Raw genomic sequence first — 27,443 nt, forward strand, 5'->3', positions numbered from 1 at the left:
TGACTTAAGATTATAATACTTTTGGTTTGTATTAACTTATATTTCCTAAATTTTCTTCAGTACTTCTTTAATAAATAAAATTCTATGTAAATTATATGTAAACAATAATTTCCATGTAAATTATGTAAATTATAAATTCTATGTAAATTATAAAATTTCTATTCTATGTAAATTCTATGTAAATTATAAATTCTATGTAAATTATAAATTCTTAAATATAGATGGCTTTATCCAAGAAAAAAACAGTGTACATGGTGCTTACTTTTTTCCTGATAATGGCATTCAACAACTCAACCTAGAGATAATTACTTTTTTCATTTTCTTTTCTATTATAATCATAGGAAGAATAATTTTGCTCGTTCTCCAGCAACATGTCAACTTCCCTGACATGATAAAATATCAACACCCTGTCATGACTGCTTAAAATCATATTTTTAATGTTATTTTTAAACCAAAAACAGATATGTAATTAATTCAATTAAAAAGAAACAAACAATAGGTATAACTGTTAGAATCAAGAGGATTCAGGTTAAAAATTAATGAACAAGAGAAAACGAAGTAACTATATGAAAGATCTTAGAGATTATAGGGCTGGGCACATTTTAACTATTTTATGTCATCTATGAGTCTCTTATAAACCTTTTTTCCATGACAGTAGTCAAGCCGGAAGAGAAAATTTTTCAAGAGGTTAATGCCAAATTTGCCACTTAGCCTATCACTTTAAAATAGCAATTTTCAGGGGCTCCTGGGTGACTCAGTGGGTTAAGCGTCTGACTCTTGGTTAACCCTCCCACTCCTGGCTTCAACTCAGACTATGATCTCACCACTAGTGAGTTTGAGTCCCACAATGGGCTCTTCGTAGAGCCTGCTTGGGATTCTCTCTCTCGCTCTCTGCCCTTCCCCCACTTCCACATGCATGCATGCAAGTTCTGTCTCTCAAAAACAAATAAATAATAGCAATTTATCAGTTTCATGAACGTGTAGAATTATACATTTTGGCAATGCCACAACTGACCTCATGCCATTCCATTCGGAATCAGAATAAAAAAACAACTTGATGTCACTTTCCATTTTCACGTTTCTAATTTTTCAATAGATTTCCTAACATGAACAGAACATAACCAATTTTCCCCTTTTGAAGAGAGCTTTTACTTTTTCCTCCTGTATAAAGAAACAGATTACCTTCATAACTAGTAACATAAAAATAAGTGTCTACTAAGATGTCAACATGTTCATCATATTTTTGCATTGCCAATGAAAACGAATTTTTTTTTAATATTTAAAAAGGAAAAGAAAATCAACTAACATTCTGTGGTAGACTACAAAACCAGCCACAAAATTCTTTCTTGCAACCTCACTTTTTCAATACAAAGTGGCAGGTCTACCCATCAAAACTGTTATTAGCTAAAGTGACACAAACTGAGATTTGAAAAGTGCTTATAATCTGGGCTTGATTTTTCCTCTGCTCTTCAGACCTTCCCCCCACCACATAAAGAAGCCTGATCTAGCAGAGACAAGCTATCCCAGCTGAGCCAATTTCCACTACCCAGCACCAGTCAAGCAGAAACCTACCTGGCTCTGAGAGTTGAGAGACAAATGATAGTTTAAACCCACTAAATTTGTATGATTTGTTAAGCAGAAAAAGCATAATGATACACATCCACTATCACTTCATTCATAAAAGTATTTACACCTAAGCAATAGAAAAGGTATACTCTCAGAAAGAAAAAAAAGGAATAGTTAGAATGGTATACATCAATATTTCTTTTAATGTATTACATTTTTTTCTTACTAATAAAGCTTTATCACAAATTGGCTCTTATCTTTCTTCTAGGTGAGAGAGGATTTCTGTACTTGATATTTTCTAAGGTTCTTTGATGTTCTGTATTTCTTTTCTGAATTAATATATGATTGTCAGGGCTTGAAATTGCAAGTTAACAAATTCTAATCATTGTAATTAACAATAAAGTAGAAACATTTTAAGATCAAGAACTTGATTGTTTATAAGCTATGTTATAGAAATATTTACATATATAAAACAAAGTTAATTTTCTGTAATATATACAGAATATGGCAAAGATTTACCCTTAAATCTACCATCTTCAATGAGAAAAAATGAAATATGGCCTTTTGTAGCAACGTGGATGGAACTGGACAGTGTGATGCTAAGTGAAATAAGCCATACAGAGAAAGACAGATACCATATGGTTTCACTCTTATGTGGATCCTGAGAAACTTAACAGAAACCCATGGGGGAGGGAAAGGGGGAAAAAAGAAAAGAGGTTAGAGTGGGAGAGAGCCAAAGCATAAGAGACTGTTAAAAACTGAGAACAAACTGAGGGTTGATGGGGGGTGGGAGGGAGGGGAGGGTGGGTGATGGGTATTGAGGAGGGCACCTTTTGGGATGAGCACTGGGTGTTGTATGGAAACCAATTTGACAATAAATTTCATATATTGAAAAAAAAATCTACCATCTTAACTGTACAATTCTATTTGTTTATATGACACATATTTAATCTTTCTTATTACCAGAAAAGTATATAGATATAACTCTGAAAATGAATCCCCTGAGTCTAGTTGACTGGGAAATTTCTTAGCAATCATCCATGGCTAGCAGCTTTTGAGCAACTATTTTAGTCTATGCAGAATAGCTCTCATTATGATAATTTCTAGAAATATGGATTCAATCATGAGCTATCCTTCCTTATTCCAAGAAGTAATCTTAAGGGGAAAAAAAACCTGACAACTACTCATAATTTTACCTAATATATAAATAATTTAACTGAAATTCATCAAATCTCTCATTTTGCAACCAAAGTTTAAAAATCTAAAAATAGCCTTGCTGTACCCAAGAGATCTACTTAAAGCTTGTTAACATTCTGATATTTCATGATCACTAAAAAGAAGTCTTTTAGACAGTGTCTGTCTCTATTACACTACTTGATATTCTGACAGTGATCACCTTCTGTTTTAAAATTTTTTCAATATTTATTTATTTTTGAGAGAGAGAGAGAGAGCGTGAGCAGGGGAGGGGCAGAGAGAGAGGGAGACACAGAATCCAAAGCAGGCTCCAGGCTCTGAGCTGTCAGCAGAGAGCCTGATGCAGAGCTCAAACCCATGAACCATGAGATATTGACCTGAGCTGAAGTTGGACACTTATCCTCTTGAGTCACTCAAGTGCCCCAACAGTGATCACCTTCTTAAAGGTAAACATGAATTTACCTATTCATGGGGGCAAGATGTACAGTGAAAATTGTTGGGCTTTGTTAAAAAAATTATGAGACTTTATTTATCCTGGGTAAATGTAACTGGTTTCTTATAATGAAATGGAAGCAGGACAGATTAGCAGTGTTGAGATCTAAGGGCCACAAATTTAAAAGAACCTGAATTCACGTTAGAAAAGGAATACCAGGGGTGCCTGGGTGGCTCAGTCGGTTAAGCGTCCGACTTCAGCTCAGATCATGATCTCGCGGTCCGTGAGTTCGAGCCCGGTGTCAGGCTCTGGGCTGATGGCTCAGAGCCTGGAGCCTGCTTCTGATTCTGTGTCTCCCTCTCTCTCTGCCCTTCCCCTGTTCATGCTCTGTCTCTCTCTGTCCCAAAAATAAATAAACGTTAAAAAAAAATTAAAAAAAAAGAAAAGGAATACCAATTCCCAAAGGAAATGAGTTTGGATGGAATATGATAGAAGAGGACGGGAGAAGACAGAACAGGATGAATAAAGCACCTTCATGTTTATTAATTTTTCTAAATGAGAAAACCTGGTCAGAAGCCAATGTAACTACAGAGAGGATAAAGAGGAAGAGCTATAAGTGAAATGATGTGCTGCCTTTGTTATCCCATACTGCACTACTCTCATAACACAGGTACTTGGAATTTTTTTCTAAAAGTGATGATGGATTTTAAATTGCTACCAAATTCCAATGTTTATGTCTTTTGTTTTCAGACTGATAGCTAAATGTATGCCAAATAATACTGAAATATCTGTATGAGTCATCTAACACAGTTTATTCTTAGTAAAACACAAGCTTAGTTTTATGTCATATTTCTGAATCATAATGATACTGCAATCCCATCTTAAAGTAAAAACCTCCCTTAGTCCAAACTCACTTTTCACGTTACTGTCCTCTCTCTCCATCCATACACAGTGAATTTGTCTCAGTTTGACTCTCTGTTCAAACACAAACTTCTAAGTCTTTCCTAATCATCTTTCCTAAGAATATACCTCTTCTTATTCTACTTCACAGTTGTCTTTATTTTTCTTTATAGAACTTCCCATGGTAAGTATGATGGTTTACTGCCTAATTCCCCATTTGACTAGAAGATCTATAAGGGCAAAGCCTATTTTTAGTGGTTATATCCTTAGTGCCAAGAACAGGGTCTGGCATATAGTATATATTCAATAAATATTTGATGGATGAATAAACAAATGAATAAACTGATAAATGTTATAGCCATTCTTTAAAGACCTTATTTCTGAGAACAGTTTTAAGTTCACAGAAAAATAGAGAAAGGTATAGTGTTTTCCCATATAATCCCTGATCCCACACATGCATAAGCTCTGCAATGTCAACATTCCTTACCAGAGTGGTACATTCTTACAATTGATAAACCCACACTTACATTTAAATCATAATTATCCAAAGTCCACAATTTGCAGAAGAGTTCACTCTGGGTAATATACATTATATGCATTTCGGCAAATGTATAATAGCATGTATCCATCATCATAATATTATGCAGAGTGTTTTCACTGCCCTAAAATCCTCTGTGCTCTGGCTATTGTGCTTTTAATTTCAAATTCCACTTGTTCATTACTGGTTTACAGAAAAATGATTGGCTTTTATATATTAACCTTGCATTCTATAATTTTGCTATAATTGCTTATTACTTCCAGGATTTTTTTGTTTATTCTTTAGGATTTCTTTTTGCATAGATGATCATATCATCCATGAAAAGACAGTTTTACTACTTTCTTCCCAGTATGTATGCCTTTTATTTCATTTCCTTGTCTTATTGTATTGACTAGGACTTCCAATATAAAGTTAAAAAGAATAGTGAGAGGGAGCATCCTTGTCTTGTTTCTAATCTAAGAGGAAAATCTTCAAGGTTCTTACCATTTTATCTGTAGGCCTTTAACAGATATATCTTTTTTATTATTATTTTATCAAGTTGAGAAAGCTTCCTTGTTTTCTCAGCCACTTTTTAAAAATCTTATCTCTAATTCTTCCATGTGCCACAATCCAGCTCTTTCTCCACAACTCTAGCAAAACTGATCCTGGCACTATGATCTCTCAGTGACAGATAATCAACATAAACATTTATCTTGGTCAACTTCTCCATTGTATTTGACACTGCTGATAATACATTCCTTGACACACGATTTGCCTCTCGTTTTGGGGGTGCAACATTTTTCTGGTTTCTCTTTTGTCTTTTTGACCACTCCTTCTCAGAGTCCTTTATAGATTTAACTTTTGCTACCTACTGCTCAAATATTGATGAACTTTCATCAGTTTCCAACCTTTGGTCTTTTAAAGAAAAATTATTCTCCGTGTGGCTGATTCATATAGTCCCTGACTGTCAATAACTATCTGTATAATTATAATTTATAAAGCTATGCCTGATTTCTTAGCTAGTAGCTAGCAAATTCCTCCAATTCTAAAAGTACAAATCCTCTGTATGTCTTAGTATAAAGTCCCAATTCCTTAAAACATGCAGAATCTGCCACGTCTCCAAATTTATTGGGCTACAATGTGTCTTCCTTTTAAGCTCTAGCCACACTGAATTTCTTGCAGCTCGTGGAATCATAACTTTTCTTATCTCTGATCTTTTCTAAAAATTATTTCCAATGTTTGAATACTTTTGGCTTTCTGCTTGCTAGATTGGAATTAATCTTTATAATCATGTCAAGATTTTATTTTTTCGAGTAGGCATGCATTCCCTGACATCTAGCTTATGATAAGACACCTGCTTTAAATTCTTAGGACTCCACATACTTCTGCTATCACAATACCCATCATATTCATCTATTTATTTATTTAAGTGCTTTCCTGGCTAGATGGCAATTTCTGTAAATTTGTTTACCATTGCATTCCATCAGATATGTAACTATTACTTACCAAGTACTCAATAGGTATTTAAGAATATATGAAAACTAAGATTTTTTTTTTAAGTCAATCGCTTATTTTGTTCTCTTTGGTTGCAGTAATATACTACGTATTTGAGTTGTAAATGCTTATACTTGTTATTATTTTACTGGGTTAATTTGATGGTGTATAGAAGAGAATTATGCCATAGAACTTGGACAATGTAATAATTTCCCAAAATTTCACATATGAAATCTAAAATATTCACTGGTAATAGAAATTTCTGCATGAAATAAACTTGTCAACATTTGCCTCCAAATTACACAGTGCCATCCAGGAATGTGAGCAGGCCATTGAGAAGTAATTTGGGGCTTAACCACATGGTGGTCTATCTACAAGTTCTCTGGAGAAAAAGACACCATCTAGCTCACATCTGTGCAAACATTGGTTAACCTGGCTGATGTCTTCACATCTGAGGATGTGAAGGAGTTTTGTGTTTTTGTTTTTGTTTGATTTTTTTGTTTTGTTTTGTTTTTTCTTTCCTTTGATCAGGGAGATGTTTTCCTATTGCCTTTTGCAGCTCTCAGACGTGAGTTGTAATAACTCTAAGAGGCTGAGAAGATTGAATTGTGGAGGTATGTCTGTATAGGGAGATGTGTGTGTGAAAGAGAAACAGAGAGATAGGGAAAGAGAGACAGATAGAGGTAAAAGATGGATACTGGAGTGTATAGACAGACTAAGAATTAAATCTAATAAAAGCAACGTTGTCTAGTGAGTGAAGTTCACAAACCTGAGTGAGTCAATTTCTCGAAGCCTCCACACATAATATAGGAATGTAGGCGATATGAGGATTGATTGCAAATGCCGTATTTTGTGCTTATCTGACTCTAAATGGTTTGGGAAGGAAGAATAAAAGTACAAAATTGGATAAGAATCTTTTTGAAATAAGTAGCATCAAGAACTTAAAATAAAGTTACTACAAAATAATGAGGTTTGAGGTAATATCAAGTAGTGATTTTTATCTCTAAGAATAGTGAATATTTGAAATTCTCCTTTCCAGATGTACTACAATGAAGACAGTATCTGTTTGATTGCAGAATATACAGAGTAAAAATAATTCTTACAATTGGGATCAAAACAAAACCAATACAGAAAAGATTTTCTTTCCTTTGGAAATTAATAATAAAGAGATTTAAAACTTCATATAATCACAAAATGTATATGGCTTAAAGTTTAGAAGAAAGCTTGTACACATCTCCATCTTTGGGGGACTAATATATAAGCTGATGACACCTCAAATCTCTGTCTTTTAATATATTACATCAAAATATCTACAACTTTCCTGTGTGTAGGGAGGGAGTGGGTTGTACAAAATTCTAGTATACTCTATGCTTTCTGCACTGATGCTGTCTAAAGCTATAGAAACAACAACAGAAATGTCCCACCAAAGTAATCAATTTTTTCAAACTAAAAATGCAGGATGGTCTTTAATGATCTAATGTTTCATACGTTTTGTCCCAGTAAGTAGTTTTAAAAATATAAAAAAAAAACCATCAAGGAGGATAGATATTAAAAGCATTACTAATACATGTTTTTACCTAATACATATTCAGTTTCCCCTTATTATATGCAAGAAAACATGGAGCTGAGAAAGAGGTAATAGAAAGGCATGTAAGGAAATACATGTCTGTTGTAAAGAGGCATCTTATCTGACAACTGTTTGATTTCCCCTTATTTTCTCACATTTAAAAAAAATATTTCAGAGTATAACAAAGTTGTATCTAAGAAACCATGGACACTCTTAAACTTTTAGGGCACTTGTTTTCTATTATTTTAATGTTAGACATTAAATTAGAATTGGTGTAACTAATATGCTTTGCTAAATGACAAATCAAATATAAAATAAAAAAATATATTTCTTACAATAGTTCCTAAATACATACCATGGAAGAATGAGGTTGCTTAAAACATAATAAAATCTAGAGCTTAGATAATATATCATAACTACCATATTTCTGAATATCACAAATATTTTAATAATAGAAAGTAATGAATCTGAGCAAAATTTAATTCTATAATCATTTTATTCTCCACAGGGTCACTGAACTACATGGAATATGACAGTGTATCTAGTTTTTAAAGTGGTATTGCCCATAGTCTCATTCTTCTGATAAAATGATAAAAACCGAATTAATTTTAAAATATGGACAAAGAATTAAAGAATTTACTTAAGAAATCTATGAAGATACTGATTTTTAAATTATTTTAAGACATTTGCCTCTTTAATTCCAGAGTTCGTTCTTAGAAATAGCAACAAGGGGCGCCTGATGGCTCAGTTGGTTGAGCGTCCGACATCGGCTCAGGTCAGGATCTCACAGTTTGTGAGTTGGAGCCCCCCCTCAGGCTCTGTGCTGATAGCTTGGAGCCTGGAGCCTGCTCCGGATTCTGTGTCTCCCTCTCTCTGCCCCTTTCCTGCTCATGCTCTGTCTCTCTCTGTCTCTCAGAAAATAAATAAACCTTAAAAAAATTTTTTTTGAAAAGAAATAGCAACAAAAACATCACACACTACAAATGTAAGGCACTGTCAATTTCAGGTTAGTGAGCTTAAAATACAACACTAAAGTTTTATTTTATTCATTTATTCCTGTTGGGAATATTTATGACTATAATTTTCTTCAGAGATATAGACTTTCCTGAGGATATGGCTCTCATATTAAACCCTGAAATTCACCATACATATTTGGAGACGGGGTCAAAGTGGTTAGTATAGTTTTATTTCTGTGGCACTGTATCAAATCCCTGAAATAGCAGTGAGTTAATAAAAGCTTTAGAAGAGAACTAAATTTGAAATGAATTAAATGAACAAAGTACCTTTTTAAAATAACATAATTAATTTTTTTCATATACCACACAGTGATACTAATACATATAAAAGACAAGAAAAACACATTTAACAAATAAAGCATACTAAAATCCAGTAACTAGTAGTCAAAATGGCAAGCTGACAGTTTCATTTAATGAATCTTTCATTCAACCAATAGTTATTGTGCTTTTACTATGCATAAAGGTACTAGGTTAGGTGTATCAGACACAATGATAAGTAACTCAAACTGGTCCCTTACTATAGACACTATTACTTCTCTTCTTCAAAATTATTTTTCAAAGGCCAGAGAAACCTCTGAATTTTCCAAGGTTTATGCAGGTTGACAGAAATTTAACCCAAAACACATTTAGTTTTCCTATGTTAAACAGATAGGGTCTACTTTTTATTTTTCTTGGTACTGATGTGAAAAAATATAGAAAATTTTCAACCTTAATCATGATATTGCCTTTAATCAGAGAGAAAATCTCTACACAAATTTACACAGGGCTAAATTATTTAAAGTACAGCCATTTCCTTAATGGGAACAATTTGGCAATTATGGAAGTGATCCTGAATCCGTAAGTATATATGCCAATGAAGTACTTCACAGATGAAAACAAATTTGAAATATGATCAATGACTAATGAATACTTGCAAAGCAAAGTTTTAGAGAAGACTCTAAGGAACAATGCAGCTGAAATATAATCTTTCATTTATTCAGTCTTGGAAAAGTAATGATTAGAAGAGCTACAAAATACTGACAGATATTATCAGTCACTAAAATAAGTTCTATTTTATTTAGAGAGACTAATTTAAATAAATTGACTTAGGAATTATTTTTCAGTGAGAATAAACTTTTAAATGTATATCAATATTAGAGAGGTAAGAAATGTATTATATTCAATTAGTACTTGTAGTGACTTTGAAATATAGTGTTAAGGATGAAAACGTATTTTTTTTTTTTTTTTTAACATTTTTAATTTATTTTTGGGACAGAGAGAGACAGAGCATGAACGGGGGAGGGGCAGAGAGAGAGGGAGACACAGAATGGGAAACAGGCTCCAGGCTCTGAGCCATCAGCCCAGAGCCCGACGCGGGGCTCGAACTCCCGGACCGCGAGATCGTGACCTGGCTGAAGTCGGACGCTTAACCGACTGCGCCACCCAGGCGCCCCGAAAACGTATTTTTAAATGATTTGCGAACACCATTAATAAAAATATAATTTAATTATAAAACATAAATTATAAAATTTAGAATACTATAGAGGAATAAGCAGAATAGCAGCATATAGCAATCTTGTATAGAATACCCATACTACACCACACCAAATTTGGCAGTCACTCATGCAGACAAAGGGGGTAACTACTGAAATGCTTAAATCTTGCACTTACCAACCTCCACAACACTAGAACAGTTGGGATCTGTGAAGCCATCTGGACACTCACAGGAAAAGGAATTGTCAGACAATCCTGGCAAACAAACACCGCCATTTTCACATGGATTGGGATCACACATATCACCTGAGAAATAAAGAAGCAGAGAATGACTTTTCACTTGCAGTCTTAGGCACTGAGATGTACTATTTCATATTCCATTTTCCTTTAGTAGAGTCACCACACTGTTTAGATTTACAGATAAGGTATGCAAGACCCATTTGAAACCTTGTACTTTTCAAAGACATGGTATGTAACATAAAATGAAATTTTCTATTCAAACACTGCATACCAAATAGCATACTAAAAGCTATTAACTCATTTTGGGGTTCCTCCATTACATGTCAATAAATATTGTCTGATTTGTTAAAGATTAATTGAAATATGTCTAGTAGAAAGATTTATTAATTACTCCAATAAAAAAAAAACTTCTTAAATTCATACACTTAACTCTGTAACTTTGCAATTTCTCTCTCTAAAGGGGTGAGGTTTATTTCTGGGCTTGTCCAGGCGACTTGCTTTGGCCAATAGGATGTTAGGAGACTTGAAGCCAGCCAAGGTTTGAAAAAGCACTTGAATCTTTCTACTTCTTCAAACCCTGTCAGGACCATGAGAATAAATTCAGGCTAGTTTGCCTGAGGTGAGATAAACATGTAACAGTAAGAAAGAAACTGGCACAGAGAAGTAAGTTGTGCCATAACCAGAACCTATAATATATGGCATTGGCTTTGGTACTGGGTGGAAAGGCATCAAGAAAATGACTAGAGGAGCCTAGAGAAAACGTGAGGCTATCCATGTTGTGTGGAGAAAATCAGTTGGTAAGGTTGTTACCTGAGAAAAACTTTAGTGACAGAAATATACCTAATGACTTTTTACCTATGAATAATGAGATTTTCAGGCAGAATATTAAAGTGTCAGTTGGTTTTTAATAGCTGCATTGATACAGTACTACAAGAAGAGACACGCTAAATAAAGAAACGATAAGTGTGAAAGTAAAGAAAAGGAATAGAGAGAGGAGGATTTGTGATAATTAACTGACCAACCAACCAACCAATAACAACCAAAACTATCTCAATGCCAGCCTCCCAAACCAGTGAAAGATCAAACCTGGAGCTTTGTCAGAAAGACATGGCCTCAACATAAATATCAAATTAAGGATATGGCTAGAAGGCCCTTGTGAAAATATTTCAAATAATTCAGGTACAGCCTGAAGACTCTCTCAGCTAAATAAAAGGGCTTCCAGAAGTCTTAAGGGTATTATCTCTGAACAGCCTGACACGCCCAGTGTACCACTGATTAAGTCTAGAGTGAAAAGCAGGCTTCAAAGTCATGAGTGTGATTTTATTATACAGACAGGATGTAAATCAGATTCAGAGAAACCCATAGAGTTTTAAAGGGAGCTTGAAAGGGGAAAGTACCATCGCCTGATCAAGAGAAGAAGGTTTTTCAAAGTTTACAAAAGCATCTGTGTCCCAACTTCCTACCACTTTCTGTTTCTTGGGAACTTTATTCCCTTATAGGAGCCTTCCCAAGAATTATTTCCTATATTTTCTAGATTAACCATTCTAAGACTTTAGAAAAATAAAAATGGAGGGTAAGATTTTGGTCACATTTATAAAGCAAGTCATTAGCTATATTAAGATGTAGATAAAAATACTAGCACTGGGATGGCCATAAGAAACGAGAGAGTCATGAAATAAGTTAATAAATAAAAGAATAAATATGTGTTGGAAATACCATAGAATTTAGCATGGCTAGACAATGGATTACTTGGTTAGGAATGGCTGAGAACGTATAAATATGTCAGATTAGTAAAGATTAAAAAGTTAACATCGTAATTTATAAGGTGAAGAGCCAATGAATGCTTTTAGCATGTATTTTAAAGTTTTGACATGGTCATATGCATATTTTAAGATGACTATCCTGGAAGCATTTTACAGAGTGAATTTGATTGGGGGGCTGATTACTGAGATATTTCAATAAACTTCCTATGTCTTTATATAACTAGCTAGCCATTTCGCCATTCCTCCATTCATCCTTCCATTTGTCTCTTTATCCCTCACCCCCACCCCCCCATTGCTTGACTACCTATTCTATGCAGGCACCAAGGTCAGTGTTGAACATACAGAAGCATACAGAAGTAAATAAAGATAGTCTCTACCATTAAGAAGTATAGAGCCTAGTATGGGAGATAAAAAAGCAAGAACAACTACCATACATAGTAAGAGCTGCAATTAGTCTACACAATCCAAAGTGTAGGATCAACAGAAACTTCTAAAAAGATTCAGTGCTGCGAGGTGAAACAACACAGGAGGAGGTACCTGCTCAACATTCTAGGCAAAGAGAATAGCATATACAAAGGAAAAAGATCATGGCTTATTCCAGGAATTTCAGGCAGGCCACAATAATTAGAGCATAGATGTATATGAGAGATAGAATGGAGCTCAGAAAGTAGCATGGTCGTGTAAATAAAGGCCTTATGTGCTGTGACAAAAAATTTGAAGATTCTCTCTAAGCACTGGAAAATCAGAAAAGGACTTTGTACATGGGAAAATATATGATCACATTTGTGTTTTGGAATGATGACTCAAACAGCATTGTGTTGGATCAAATGGAAGAGTCACAGTTCAGGGCAAAAGAACTAAGCGTTAAACTCTTGAAGTAGTCCTAGCAAAAACTGATTTTCTCAACCCTCTTCAGAGATAGCTATGAACAGGGAAAGCAATGGAAGCATGATTTAATTCCAATTCAGTTAATAAATACTAGGTAATAAAACAGGAAATTAAAGTCCCCCCAAATCACTACTATTCCTCCCCCCAGATAATTAATCAAGAAACAAAGGCATTATTGTTGAGATTTTTCTATAAAAAGGCAATCACCAGTTTAAAAGCGAGATCATCGCTCTCTGCCCTAGACATGAGCAAAGCAACACAGCTTTGTACCGTCAGACTAACAACACTGCCATCAGCTAACCCTGTACATTCCATGAAGTTGAGTAGTAACACCCAAACATTTTTTTTGGATGAGACGTCATTCATAATCCTGTGTATTGTCAGTACTACAAAAAGGGGAATTCTATATTCCCTAGACCAGGATCTGTTGTTGCAGCAGTGTCAACAGATCAAGGCACATTGTAGATGTATATAGATTCATTTGTACTCACAGAAGCAATGTCTACAGTAGAAAGGCAAGGCATGAGTGACATCCCAGAGGTTCTCAAGCATACAGACTACACTGATACACTTTTCTAAAATCAAGTACCTTTCATTATCGCTCTCACTCCTACAACCAAGTTCCTGCAAAATTTATTAACTGATGTGAGCTTAACAGCCCAAATAAACTGAGTGACACACGAGGCTGGAATGTCCAGTCCCTTTGATTATCCCATCATCATGGGAAGTCTTGGTATCCTAAGAAAATTTTCTTGGCATTTTTGATACCCCTTCTAGGTGATAATAACTTAATCTAATCGGTTTTCTACCATTTGACCAGGTGCGTCTGCCAGCCATATGACGCTCTGTAATCAAAATCAGACATATGACGCTTCTGTAATCAAAATCAGACAGGATGATCTGTTTATCTCTCACTAGATCTTGTAGACACCAGCTGTTGTTTAGCTGACCTGTTTATTCTCTCTTGTCCTTGTACATTTTGTTCTTTTTCGCTGATGTCTACTTAATTCTAATAAATTACACTTGTGAAAGTTCATCTTATATTTTCTCCCCTTATTGATATTTACTCAGTGTGTTTTTGAAAGGTAGAACAGAGGTAATAAATTTGACCAAAATGTATCTTGAGGTAGAATCACAATGTATCTTGAGGTAGAATCAAGATAACAATGTGATCAAACTGATGTAAGGGTTGAGAGAGAGCAAGGAATCTGCGTTGATTTCTAGAGCTTTTATCTGTATGAATGAGTGGTCACCTTCATAAGGAAATATAATGGATTTAGTTTTAAAGAAATTATTGTGTTTGAGAAGTTTGCATATTCCCTCTCTCTTTCTCTCTCTCCCCCTCCCTCCCTCAAAATAAATAAATAAAATTTTAAAAGAAAAAGGGAAATTAGTGCTAGGCCCTTTCCACTTCAGTATAAATATTCAGCTTATTCGCTTAGGGTCTCATATGTCAAGGTCTGTCTGAGATTAATAAAGGTCCCCACAGGTACCTGTGTTAGATGGACAATGTCAACAGAAAACAAAATTTTGGCCTTGGATAAAGTAGAGGATAGACAGCAGAAGCCCATCACACATGATTAGGATTATTACAGACTGTGTTTTAAATCTGCCTCCCCACATCTAATTATTAAATACACCCCTGTGTCAGGTGGGTTCTCCATGAAGTAAATGCTAAGAAAAAGTTAAGAGTGCAACAAGATGAAGAAGTAATGCCTGTGAAAGAAAAATGAGGAGAAAACAGAAATGGGCAGGAAAAGCCTTCATCCTGTGATGCGGATCTGACACCTGTGAAAAGAAATGGGGAAGGGGGGTGTGCAGGGATTGAAGAAGAATCACGCAAGGGAGCCTCAGTCTGTAACGCAAACTTGATGAAGTCTTAGCCAGCCCACTAGGAAGCAAAGATTACCCTTTAGAGGAATCCTCCAAGGGCATAAATGACCAGGCACTGGTGCCCTTGCCATGTCCAATCACCGGCTGGAGGTGGCCTAGGCACAGGGTGGCTCTAAAGCTCCAGTGAGATCCTGGAAGTGCTGCAGAAGATTTGTTGGAGGTCAACTACATTCCTGGCAGCTGGACAGCTTCTTTTTTTGAAGGGATGCTGCAGCAGCACACTTCCCTGGGTGCCACACTCCCCTTTCTCTCTCAGGACAGTCCTAGTTAGGATCGGGTACATAGACACCTCAGTCAAGTATCTGATCATATCTGAGCCTGTTGTTTTCTCTACTGACCCATTATCTCAATGGTTTGTACACATGAAGCATGATCATTTAAGTAGAAACAAATCCTCAAGCTGAAATTTCAAGTCCAATTAAAATGCACTGTAGGGACTTCTGATTCCTTGTCATTTCAATTAACCTGAGAAAGCATCAGCTCAGGTAAGATTCCTGATTAAAATGCAAGAGATCCCTGGCCTTCAAATCAGCACTTTTTGTTTATTTCTCAATGGATGAATTGGTAGAATTTTTTTTAAAACTAAGATGGCAACCAGTACAAGAAGGCAGGCTCACTATAGGAAAATAGGACAATACACAATTTCATGGTTCTTTATTCCACTGTCAGCAGGCTCCTAAAATATACCTCTGCATATTGTAATCTGTGTGCAGCGTTATACCTTGATGCTTCTTGGCTGTCTGGCCTCACCTGCTTTAGATTAGGACAGATGTGTTTAATTTGAGTCTAACTATGTTTTATGATTCCATCTGCAGTTTATGGCAGACTCAGGCAAATTAAGCTGATGCCGATTTGCCTTTTGGCAATAGAATGAAGCAATTATTTTTCCCAGGGGCAAGAAATCATTGCAGGCTAAATTTAACTTCTTGTTTTCCTGGTCTTTCTCCCACTCTCCAGGGTTCTGCTTGGACTGGGATCATCCTGAGTCCACTGCCTACCTCATTCTTCTCACTGGCCCACCACCTGTTGCCAGTCACCTGTTCAAGGTGATTCGCAGATTGTCTTATTACAGCTCATTATTAATTTGCAATCCATGGTCGTTTAGCCTACATAGCAAAGTGTATAGGCATCTATATCATGTAGCACTGAAGATGACACAAACCCCCCCCCCAAAAACCTAAAAGCCTATTATCTATCTATACCTTTATGATGGTGATTGTGTTTGTCTGTTTGTTTGTTTGTTTGTTTGTTTGTTCTTCTGTGAGCTCAGTATATAACTATGCAACTTCTAATGCCAAGTAAAGGAGAAAATTCTATGTTGGCCATACTCAGGGAGTCAGGTGGACCGAAGAGCTAATTTTCCTCATCCATGTTTAATCTCTCAGATGATTTATGCAACTGGTTTTCTTTACATATTAGTGCCCCTCTCCAGTTCACAGATCAGAGAATCACCAATCCATTTATCATGTATTGATATTCCAGAAAACACTGTAGAGGCTGGGAATATAGCCTAGATGAAGACACATAAGGTGCCAGTACTCTCAAAGTTTATATTATAGTGAAGGGAATGCATAATGAAAAACTAAGAAATAAGAAAGCAAGGTATTGGTCACTGTAATAAAAACCATAGGAGGAGACACAGGAGGAGAATAGGCTGGTGAAAAGGGCAGTAAAAAGAACTGGTTACTTGAGATAAACAATCAAGGAAGGCTTCTCGGAGGAGGTGTCACTCGAGCTGAAAACTGAAACATTAACACGTGCCAGTCATGTTAAAACCTAAGGAAGTCTTTTAGGCAGGGGAGTAGCATATGTCTGACCCTACTGAAAGGTAAGAGAGTAATAAACTCAAGAAAGTAAAAGGAGGCTAATGCATTTGGGACACGGTAACAAAATGTCACTAAAAGTTTTTTGTCAGCAATACAATTTTAGTAGGAACCAATTTATAACTTAAAGCCCTACATTTGACTGTCTGTCTTCATGATAACCAAGGGCATTTCTGCTAAGCTTATTCTTAATATTTATCAAACATCTACTGAAAATATATTATTGTATTTACATGCTAACCTTCTTATGCATTTGCATAGTGATCTTTTTTACATATGAATATATCTACATAGTACTACTAATGTATTCATCTATATACATGGCAATGTAAATATAGCAATCATTTATTTGGAGGAACGCATGCCTCCCCATTTTCTCTGTTCCTTTAGCAGTGCTAGATGCCACCCTGCCCTCTCTCCATTTCTGCAAAAAAATGTGTACGCTGATGTAAAAATAAAAACAAAATAAAATGGCAACATATCACTCCAACAAGTTACTTCACCAATACAAAATATTATTTAATTTCTTCACTATCTTCCCACACTAAATGTGAACAATATTAACATACATATTTATGTGTGAGAAAGTAAAACACAGTAACCAGTTAAGCCCATGTTTCACAACTATGACAATTCTGGTCTGTGTATTACAACCTCATCTTCAGTTTATTGCTCTCCCACTGAACTTGGTAGCTATATTCCTATCATTTCATTTACAAACTGAAAGAAAATAAAAGCTTTGTCTTCAACTGCACAAATTAGAATTATAACCAGTCTGTAAACAGAGTACTTGGCAAAACGAGCCAAGCATAGTACACAAGTAAGCAATAACTCTAGTTAAAATGAGATAAAGTTCACAGGAATTTCCGTACTCAACCTGGTAAAATTCCTCACAGAAAATTTTAGTATCCTTATGACTTACTGCCAGCGAAATTGTACACAACAAAATAAATGTCACTTTTGAATCAACCATAGGCCTCTCAATTTACTTTGGGGCCTCCTGAGTCTCCTGAGAGACCATTTGTGTTGAATATTGAAATTTCATTGCTGTATGTTCTAATAAGTTTGAGGCACAGATTTTTATTTTAATGCCTTCATTCATAAACTAAAGCTTATGAGTGTGGCCAGTTTAAATTTCATAAAAACCTGGTTAAAAAGGTTTGATCTGATTGTTAGCTTCATACGTGCTTTAAAAAATAAATTCTAGTTGATATTTCAGACCATTACTGCAATTAGGAGGAAGAGAGAAAGAAATAAGAATGCCAATAAGAATAAGTTTATCTACATTGATAGGATCTGCCATTTTACTAGAAAAATCACTGGACATACTTGCGATAAAAGACCACTAATGCTATACCCTGGGGTCTACAGGGTCCCCAAATGACCATACTCAGCTATGGAAGACACCAATATAATGACTGAGCAAAGAAACTTCTTAGACTCAGAGCCACACTAAAGCTAACTTAAAGCAGATTATCTCTCAGCTGTTAGCCAGTGTTTATCGCACTATTTCTAGAGACATTTTTCTTTTTAGATAAGGTTTTAAATGCTAAGGGAGTACTGAAGAGAATTATAAGAAAATTAGCAAATATTGTTGAGTATTGACAATGAGAATTTTGCATCCTTTAACACACAGCTTCAATCAAGGCTAACTGCATGAAAAGACAAAACTATTTCAGGCTCTACATTTTGAAAGAAAATCTTTGGGCATATTTTGTATTTTAAAACACTCTGGAGAGTCTCTTAAAATAACAAAATCTAGAGTTTTTAGAATTGAAAGGGACATCAGAAATGATCTAACCCGGTGGTTTTCAAAATTTGCTGTATATTATAATCACAGGGGAGCTTTTCAAATTCCGGATGCCCAGTCCAATTAAATCAGAATCACGGAGGGTAGGACCCAGCCCTCCACATTTATTTACATTCACCCAAAGATGTCAACTTATTAAAGAGAAGGAAAAGAAGTCATATAAAGTGAGGAAGGAAAGAAAGAAGGGGAAGAAGGAAAGATGGAAGAAAGAAAGTTCATACTTTTTGGTTTTCAATTGAGAGAAAAGCAAATGAAGAAAAATACTTGACTAGCTTTCTTTGTTAGTATACTCTGAGTTATGAAAAATTCATTTGCAGGAAGCCAGAACTGACAACTGGAAAATAAAGGTATACAGTATGTTAGAGAAATTAGGGGGCGCCTGGGTGGCGCAGTCGGTTAAGCTTCCGACTTCAGCCAGGTCACGAGCTCGCTGTCCGTGAGTTCGAGCCCCGCGTCGGGCTCTGGGCTGATGGCTCAGAGCCTGGAGCCTGTTTCCGATTCTGTGTCTCCCTCTCTCTCTGCCCCTCCCCCGTTCATGCTCTGTCTCTCTCTGTCCCAAAAATAAATAAACGTTGAAAAAAAAATTAAAAAAAAAAGAGAGAAATTAGAATGGACACCACTTAACACTAACAGACATTGAATTCCTCTCAAATAATTAGTTAAAACCTTGTAAATTACCAGAAAATTCAACTATATGGAATTCTCAAGTACTGTTGACTATATTTCTACCTGTTGACTATATTATTTCTACCTATGAAGAATATCCATTCAGTCATTCAGTCAATATTTACTGAAGGCCATCTATGCTCCATTAAAAGTGATAACTGCTGCACATACTATAGGACCTCTGACAGACAATTACTTGTTCTCTAGCATTTAAGAAAAGACACAAATAAGTTGGAAGGTAGTTACTACTGCATGTTAGGTCCAGGAACAAGAAAACTGTGTGTGCCAAGGGAGTATGTTGGGGGAATGGAACACCAAACTCAGAACTGTGATTTAGGAAGCCTTCCCCAAATCAAGTGATTCCCAATTCAAGACGAGAGAACTAGTGGAAACCGGACAGGCAATGAGGTGAGACAAGTATGTGAAACCAGGCAGCAGAGCCAGAGCATAGGTTCAAGAAACAGAAAGAAACTCACTTTGGCTAGAGAGAAGAGTGAACAGAAATGGCAAGAGGCAAGGCTGAAGAGTACAAAGTGCCCAGGATACCCAGTGTCTTGAAGACACTCATAAGAAGTCTGGCCATTCCTTAGCAAAAAGGACAGCCATTTAAGGGTAGTAAGCAGAAGGGCTGACATGATTTGGATGTCAAGTAGTAGGGAGAATGGATTACAAGGAGGCAAAATTTAAGGGTGGCAGATCAGTTAGAAAGTGGCAGATGTTATTCTGACACACACATTGCTGGCTTGGATTAGAATACCAAACACAGAAATGGAGAGAAATGGATCCCAAAAGATATACTGAGGGACCAAATGTATGGGTCTGATGGTTGAAAGGAAAGAGAACTAAAAATTAAGCCACATATCAAAATCCAACAAAAAGTTCTGCCTTTCATTTTGATGGAAAACGTGGTCTAGGGAGCAAGTTTGGGGATGGTTGTCAAAGGGGATGATGGATTCCATTTTGGAAATGAGTGGACCTACGTGCCTACAGACATGCAGTTGGAGATATTCAGTGAGAACTTGGTTTTAGGACTTTGAACCTGGGGAGAAAGGTTTGGGCTAGAGATAGGTAAATTAACACAGAGTGGATTTTTTAAATCATGGAGATATAAACAAAAATTCTGAGAAGAGTATTGGAAACTTGGTCTAGAAGCCATATAAACTTGAAAACACTCTATATTGCAAGCTCTCTAAAGTCAGAATCATTTCAACTTAGCAAATTCTCTCCCCTGTGCCAAAGATCAGTACCTGGCATACAGTCAACAGTTTCCAAATAAAAATCAGGTGGGAGACAGGGGTTGGAAATGTATTTAAAATGTCAGAAACCTAACAGTGTTTTGGTGCTAATGAAAAGCAGCTACTATAAAGAAGAGGTTAAAGATACAGTAGAGAAGGAATACTCAGAAGGTTAGGGAGTGTGAAAAAACATGACTGATGAGCCTCAGAAAAAAGATCGACAGAAAACACTGAGGGCTCAGTTGAGTTTGAAAACAAGAATTGATAGCGGCAATAAGTACCCAATGAGATATCTGCTTCTAGGTCAATGCCTGGATGTGCGCTACAGGTAGAGGACCAATCCAGGTTTGTTGTTTTGTCACATAGGTATAGCGATGGCCAAGGGAGCAAAACAAGTGACACCTGGCTGCTTTTGATTTTTTGAAAAATACATAAGATAACTTACTGAATTTTATACGCTAAGATAATATTTTTAATTATGCAAAAATTATAGACCCTGTGAATTGTTCTTTCAGATATTTCTGTTGTTCAGTTGACAGCAAAGGACAAACTAAAAGATAGAATTTTGTTGCTGTATGTAAATAACACAGTACATCATGACGGTAACACTTAGCCCATCAATCCTTGTCAAGAACACAAACTCCCACCGACTATAAAAACAATCAGGTGATACAAAGAGGATCACATTTAGTGCCATGTCTAACTATGGAAGTTTCACATTGCCTTCTTATCCAGATCTTAAATTGTCAGTTCTGCCTCTTCTTAATGTAAAGCTGCTCAGCCACCATATAAAAATAACTTCCAACGAAAACCAGTCGAAAACAACCTGGCAAACTTGATCACTTACTAAAAAATGGGGACCAAAAGAAAGAACAGAACATTTGTTAATCACTGGATAACCCATTTCATCATTTTTTTTTTCAGGCAGAAAGGATACGTTACAGTAAAATGGCATAAAAAATTTTTAAGTCTAATTTGTGTTTTATTTAGAATTTGTTTGAAGCAGTCACAATTTAAGACAGCAGTAGAATGACAGTTTCCAACTATAGCAGGGAAAAGCTGAAGGAATATCTTTCACTGTTTTAAGTACAGCCCCAACTATTTATTGCCAGATGTTTAAAGTAGTCAATCATGTCATTACATAACGTGTTTATAAACTTGCGCACTAAACCTGACTACATATGTTTATACATTTGGAGGCTGGAATAAAAAAAATCACAAAGATTAAAACTAGTCTTCTTCCAGCTAAAAATAACCAATAGACACTTATCGAATTTATGGAATGGACGTCATATTTTAAAAGTCAGATTTAGATCTTGTTTAATTTTTGTATAAAGTGAATGATTTGTATAAAGTGAATATATACTCACCTTTTATAGCAATATTTTCACAAGAAAGTAACACTTTATAAAATAGTTGCTGAATGCTCTAGTTCCATATAATGCATACATTTTCAGAATTTAAATCTTTGTATTCACCGCCAACGGTCTTAGGAAGCAGAAACATAAATGACTTGGTTAGGCCACTGTCAGTAGACATGCTTACTAATCAACATGAGAACATATTAGCTCTGTAATTATTTTAACAAACATGGAATATCTTATTCAGATTTAATGACTATATGGCCATTGTGCTTTTCTAATGCAAGGCAGTTCCTGATAAGAAAAGACAGCTGAGCAATTAACTCAGTGGAAATCAGAAATTATGGGTGTTCTTGCTATCTTCTTGGTTTTCAACAGGTATCAGGCTATTGCTGTTAGCACTCCAATTTGCATCTTTATAGGGAACAGCCTGATTGTAATGACAGAAGCAAAGTGCCCTTTCTTTAGGTGTTCCAGCTGCCTTAATGGAACTCCATTCAGAATATTAGTGCTTTTATACTGAAAAGACCAGGGAAATACTTAGGAAGCTGGACTACGTTACTCTTCCAGCCTACCAAATAGAAATGTGACTTGCTAAAAGGTAACTATTTGGCACAGAAATGGACAAATGAGAGAACTTGAACACATTAAAAAAAGAAAAAGAAAAAACCTTTGCCTCTATTCTATCAATAGTCTCGATTCTGCATTGGTATCCCTCTTGTCCTTGTTTTTGTGATCATTTGATACACACCAGCTTCTTCCCAATCCCTGATCGAGCCCTGACCTGAAAGTGAGGACTCAGAACCCAGCATCAGCTTATGACTGTTATTAGTGAAGCTCTGACCTTATTTGTCTTTCCCTTTTCTCATTGGTTTAATTACTGTCGATGAAATTTTACTAGTGACTCTCAAACATGGGTCATATAAGTGCAGTTTAGAATAATCTTGGATATGGGTGCCTGGGGGGCTAAGTTGGTTATGGCATCTGAGTTTGGCTCAGGTCATGGTCTCACGGTTCATGAGTTCAAGCCCCATGTGAGGCTCTGTACTGAGAGTTCAGAGTCTGGAGCCTACTTTGGATTTTGTGTCTCCCTCCCTCTCTCTGCCCCTCTCCCTCTCATGCTCTGTCTCTCTCTCTCTCTCGCCCTCTCAAAAATAAATATTTAAAAAATATTCAAAAACAGAATAACCTTGGATAAAAGGCTTCATACTACATAAACTGTTGGGAAACACCCTGCCCCACATTCCCCATGTAGCTCCCTTTTGACATACCTGTCTTGTGGCATCACTATCCATAGGATAGATCTAAAGAAATCACGCAACCTCTTCCTGAAAAAAATTTTCTGATACAAATTATCTGCTTGCTCAAATTTCCAAATTTCATATACTCTTGGAATCTGCTACTCCATCACTTGGCTGATCTATTAGAACACTTTATTATTTTTTTAGTAATGTTAGTTAATATTTTTGTGGCTTAACTATGTGCCGAACATTATACTAAGTGCTTTATGAGTATTAATCTCATTAAATCCTTATAATACTCCTATCAGAAACTTTGCTGATATTAATAAGAAAACTCATTTTACATATGAAAGAATGGAAATTTACTAAAGTTGCAGAATTTACCAAAAGGTATAGAATAACATTGGCAAAGGGAGATTTACACACAGGCAGCATGGCTTCAGAAACAAGAAACTATGCATGTTTGGATGCTTTCCCTTGCCCCTATTCTCCTTCATCTTCTCTCTTCACCTCTTCAAGCTCTTCACCTTCTTCAAATTCTTTTCGTTCTATGACTGGGGGTCAATTATTTAGTATTGTTGTGCATTGCCCACCTTTCATCCTTCAGATAACTTCAGTCTTTTGGTAGAATCCACCCATCACCTGCATTTCTGATCCTCCTTTGGTTTAAAACGGAACAATTCTGGATTCCAGTCTGCAGTTAACATAGCTATTTCCCTTACAATGAACTTTCTCCCCCATGTGGACAATGCTAACCACAGCTGCAAAGCAATGGCAGGCCTTTGATATCAGGCCAGATGCTAGAATAGACCACGATGCAAAAATATGCTATGTTGATATAATGATTCCTTGATGATATATCTCTTCCTTAACATATAAATTACTTTTAATTAGATAAGTCTCTAGAGCCTGAGTATTATAAAATAAATTCATCTATTCCTCCCAATCTTATTTGGAAAATTATGTAGATGACCAAAGTATTTGCATCATTGTTTGAGTCAAGGATAGCAAATCCTAGAATAAGCTCTGATCCAGAGTAGACTCAGCACATATCCGGGGAAAGAGTTTCATACATATATTAAAATGAACTTATATAATACATGCTCTCTTATAAAAAAAATTCAATGGTGACAATCACAGGAGCATAACAAAATACCTGTGACAGAAATACAGCTTTTGGAAGCCTAAGGTAGAACAGCTCTGTAATAATTTGGCTAGAAAGAGTTAACTGTTCCTCCTCCTGAAAGGCAGCTGTAGATTAATAAAGCACTAAACTGGAGATTTAGGAATAACAAACGACTTTTGGACTAAGTGCCTTATTATTGCTTCTTTTCAGTTGTGAAGGATACTTTAAGCAACAGAGTAAGATGTGCATTTTCTGTGTGTAACATCAATCCTCTTTGAAGCCATGTTGTGCTTACAAAGATAAGATTATAACCAACTTCCATAAAAGAATAAAATGAGTCACTGCAAACTTTAGTGTAAAAGCATACAGATTTAAAGTAACATGGTGAGCAATTCAGAAACTGATATCACTATCATCCTAATAATATGGTCTGTATTCCACAGAAGGCTACTCAGAACCCAAAAGGTTTTGTTTTTTTGTTTCTTTGTTTTTCTCTCTTAGGGTTTATGATAACAATAAATACAAAACTTCTGTTTTACTGAGCATGTACTATGATCCAAACACTTTTATTTCTATAAAAAAATTAATCACCTATAGTTGAGGAAACTGGATAGCCACATGCAAAAGAATAAAACTGAACTATTTATAACATACACAAAAATCAACTCAAAATGAATTAAGGACTGGAGTGTAAGATCTGAGGCCATAAAACTCCTAGGAGAAAACATGGTGGGGGGGTCAGTTCTTGGCATCAGTCCTGGGATTTTTTGGGGGGGATTTTATACCAAAAGCAAAGGCCAAAAAGCGAAAATAAACAAGTGGGACTACATCAAATTAAAAAGATTCTGCATAGGAAAGGAAACCATAAACAAAATGAAAAGGCAACCTACAGAAGAATATCTGTAAGTCATACATATGATTAAAGATTAGTATCAAAATGTATAAAGAACTAACATAATTCAATAGCAAACACATAATCTGATGAAAAACAGGTGGAGCATCTGGGGCACCTGGGTAGCTCAGTCAGGTAGGCATCCAACTCTTGATCTCGGCTCAGGTAATGATCTCATGGTTCATGAGATCAAGACCCCTGTCAGACTCTGCACTAAAAGTGGGGAGTCTGCTCAAGATTCTCTCTCCCTCTCTCTCTGCCCCTCTCCCATGCATGCACACATGCATGTGCTCTTGCTCTTTCTCTCAAAATATATAAACTTAAAAAAATAGGTAGAGGATCTGAATAGACATTTTTCCAAAGAAGACATACAAATGGCCAACAGGAACATAGAAAGATGCTCAATATTCCTAATAGTCAGGGAAATTCAAACAAAACCAAAATGAGATATCACTTCACACCTGTTAGAACGTCTAATGACAAAAGACAAAATATGCCATGTGCTGGTGAGGATGTGGAAAAAAAGGAAAACCTTTTATAATGTTGGTAGGAATAGTGTTCCAGCCACCACAGAAAACAGTATGGAGGTTCTTCAAAAAATCAAAAATAGAACTACCATATGATGCACCAATTCTACTTCTGGGTATATATCCAAAGGAAATGAAAACAGGATCTCAAAGATATCTGCTCTCCCATGTTCACTGCAGCATAATTCACAAGATCCAAGACATGGGAACAAACCAAATGTCTGTCAATGAATAAATGGATGAAGAATATGTGGTGCATTATATGAAACAGAGGCTTGTTCAACCATGAGAAAGAATATCCTGATTTTTGCAACAACATGAATGTACCTGGAGGGCACTATGCTAAGTGAAATAAGTCAGACAGAGAAAGACAAATACTGTACTTCATCACTTATATGTGGAATCTTAAAGAGCCGAATGCACAGAAACAGAAACTAGAATGGTGGTTACCAAGGGCTGGGGGTGGGGGGTGGTGGAGGACGTGAGGAGACATTGGTCAAAGGGTACAAGCTTCCGGTAAAGAGACAAATAAATTCTGAGGATCTAATGTATAGCACTGTGATCCTTGTTAATAACAATGTATTATATACTTCAAAGCTGCTAAGAAAACAAATTTTGAATGTTCTCACCACAAAAAAAGAAATGGTAATTATGTGACATGATGGTTAGCTAAAGCTATGGTGGTATCATTTTGCAATATATAATTGTATCAAATCAACATGCCTTACAGCTTAAATTTACTCAAAGTTATATGTCAGTTATATCTCCATAGGGCTGGAAAAGAAAAGTAAAAAGTAAAACGTGTTTATTCATTGTAAACAACTCAGATAACATAGTAGTAAAGCCAAAAGCACATAGTTCTCTCTGCTCCCACCCCTAAGCTATAATCATGACTAATTTTAATACATCCCACAAAACTTCTTCTCTGTTTAGCTCTGCTCATTTTAATCTCATATTTTTTAACTATAAAAGAAATGAGGGCATATTTTTTTTTTCAGTTAGAAAATCATTACATGGGTTTAAAATACCCACCTTCTTTGATTCTGATTCTTGAACCCTAGAAGTAGCCACTGTTAGCTCTTTTTTATCTTTGCTGAAATTTATAAACACTCTCTCTCTAATATTTGTTTTACACAAATTGACAGAAATGGCATGTTTTTCCATACCTCATTTGTACTGCTTTACAACACATTTCAGAGACTGTCAGCATAAAGACACTTCATTCTGCTTAGCAAATCCATGGTATCAAATATATGAGTATGGCATAATTTTATATGCAGTTCCATACCATAGGATATTTAGGAGTTTTCAAATTTTTCCTGGTACAATTACGAATTGATCACTATTGTACCAATACATTTGTGAACTTTTACTTGCACTGGAAATAAAACTTTAGAAATGGGCATAAGCTTCAAAAATTTATTAATAATGCCTAATAGTCTTCCAAAAATATTATAGCAATTTTGATTACCACTAATTGTATACTGCCTTCATTATGGTTGGGGGCATTTGGCCAGGACTGTTTCCAAATTAACTTACATTATTATAAGCAATATGTAAGCAAATTTCCTTACAGTATTGTAAGCAAAAATACATATGATTTCTGTTCCTCTTTAACGAAAGCAGTTTACAATGTTGGTTCCAACAAGTAAAAAACCTCTCAGTTCTTGTCACCTGGGAAGGAAGATAAAGGATGATCTGCTTAACTGCATAACTAATCCAAAAGATATACAAATTTGAAGGCTCTTAAAGCTTAAATTCTCTTCTGAGTGTGGGCCACAATGTTAGTGTGATGGTTGGCAATTTTCCCAGATTTGG

The 27,443-nt window shown here is 35.7% G+C and overlaps 1 protein-coding gene across 2 annotated transcripts in view; it reads right to left on the bottom strand.

The window, feature by feature from the left end:
- Window positions 1–27,443, bottom strand: part of EDIL3 (EGF like repeats and discoidin domains 3) — a 422,774-nt gene that overhangs the window by 288,889 nt on the left and 106,442 nt on the right. For both annotated transcript variants that reach the window (XM_047877276.1, XM_047877267.1), the window contains exon 2: window positions 10,338–10,466. In XM_047877276.1, coding sequence (XP_047733232.1) covers window positions 10,338–10,466 — 129 coding nt within the window. The remainder of the gene's footprint in view (window positions 1–10,337; window positions 10,467–27,443) is intronic.

This window comes from Prionailurus viverrinus, chromosome A1 (genome assembly GCF_022837055.1).
Source record: "Prionailurus viverrinus isolate Anna chromosome A1, UM_Priviv_1.0, whole genome shotgun sequence".
Classification (NCBI taxonomy): Eukaryota; Metazoa; Chordata; class Mammalia; order Carnivora; family Felidae; genus Prionailurus; species Prionailurus viverrinus.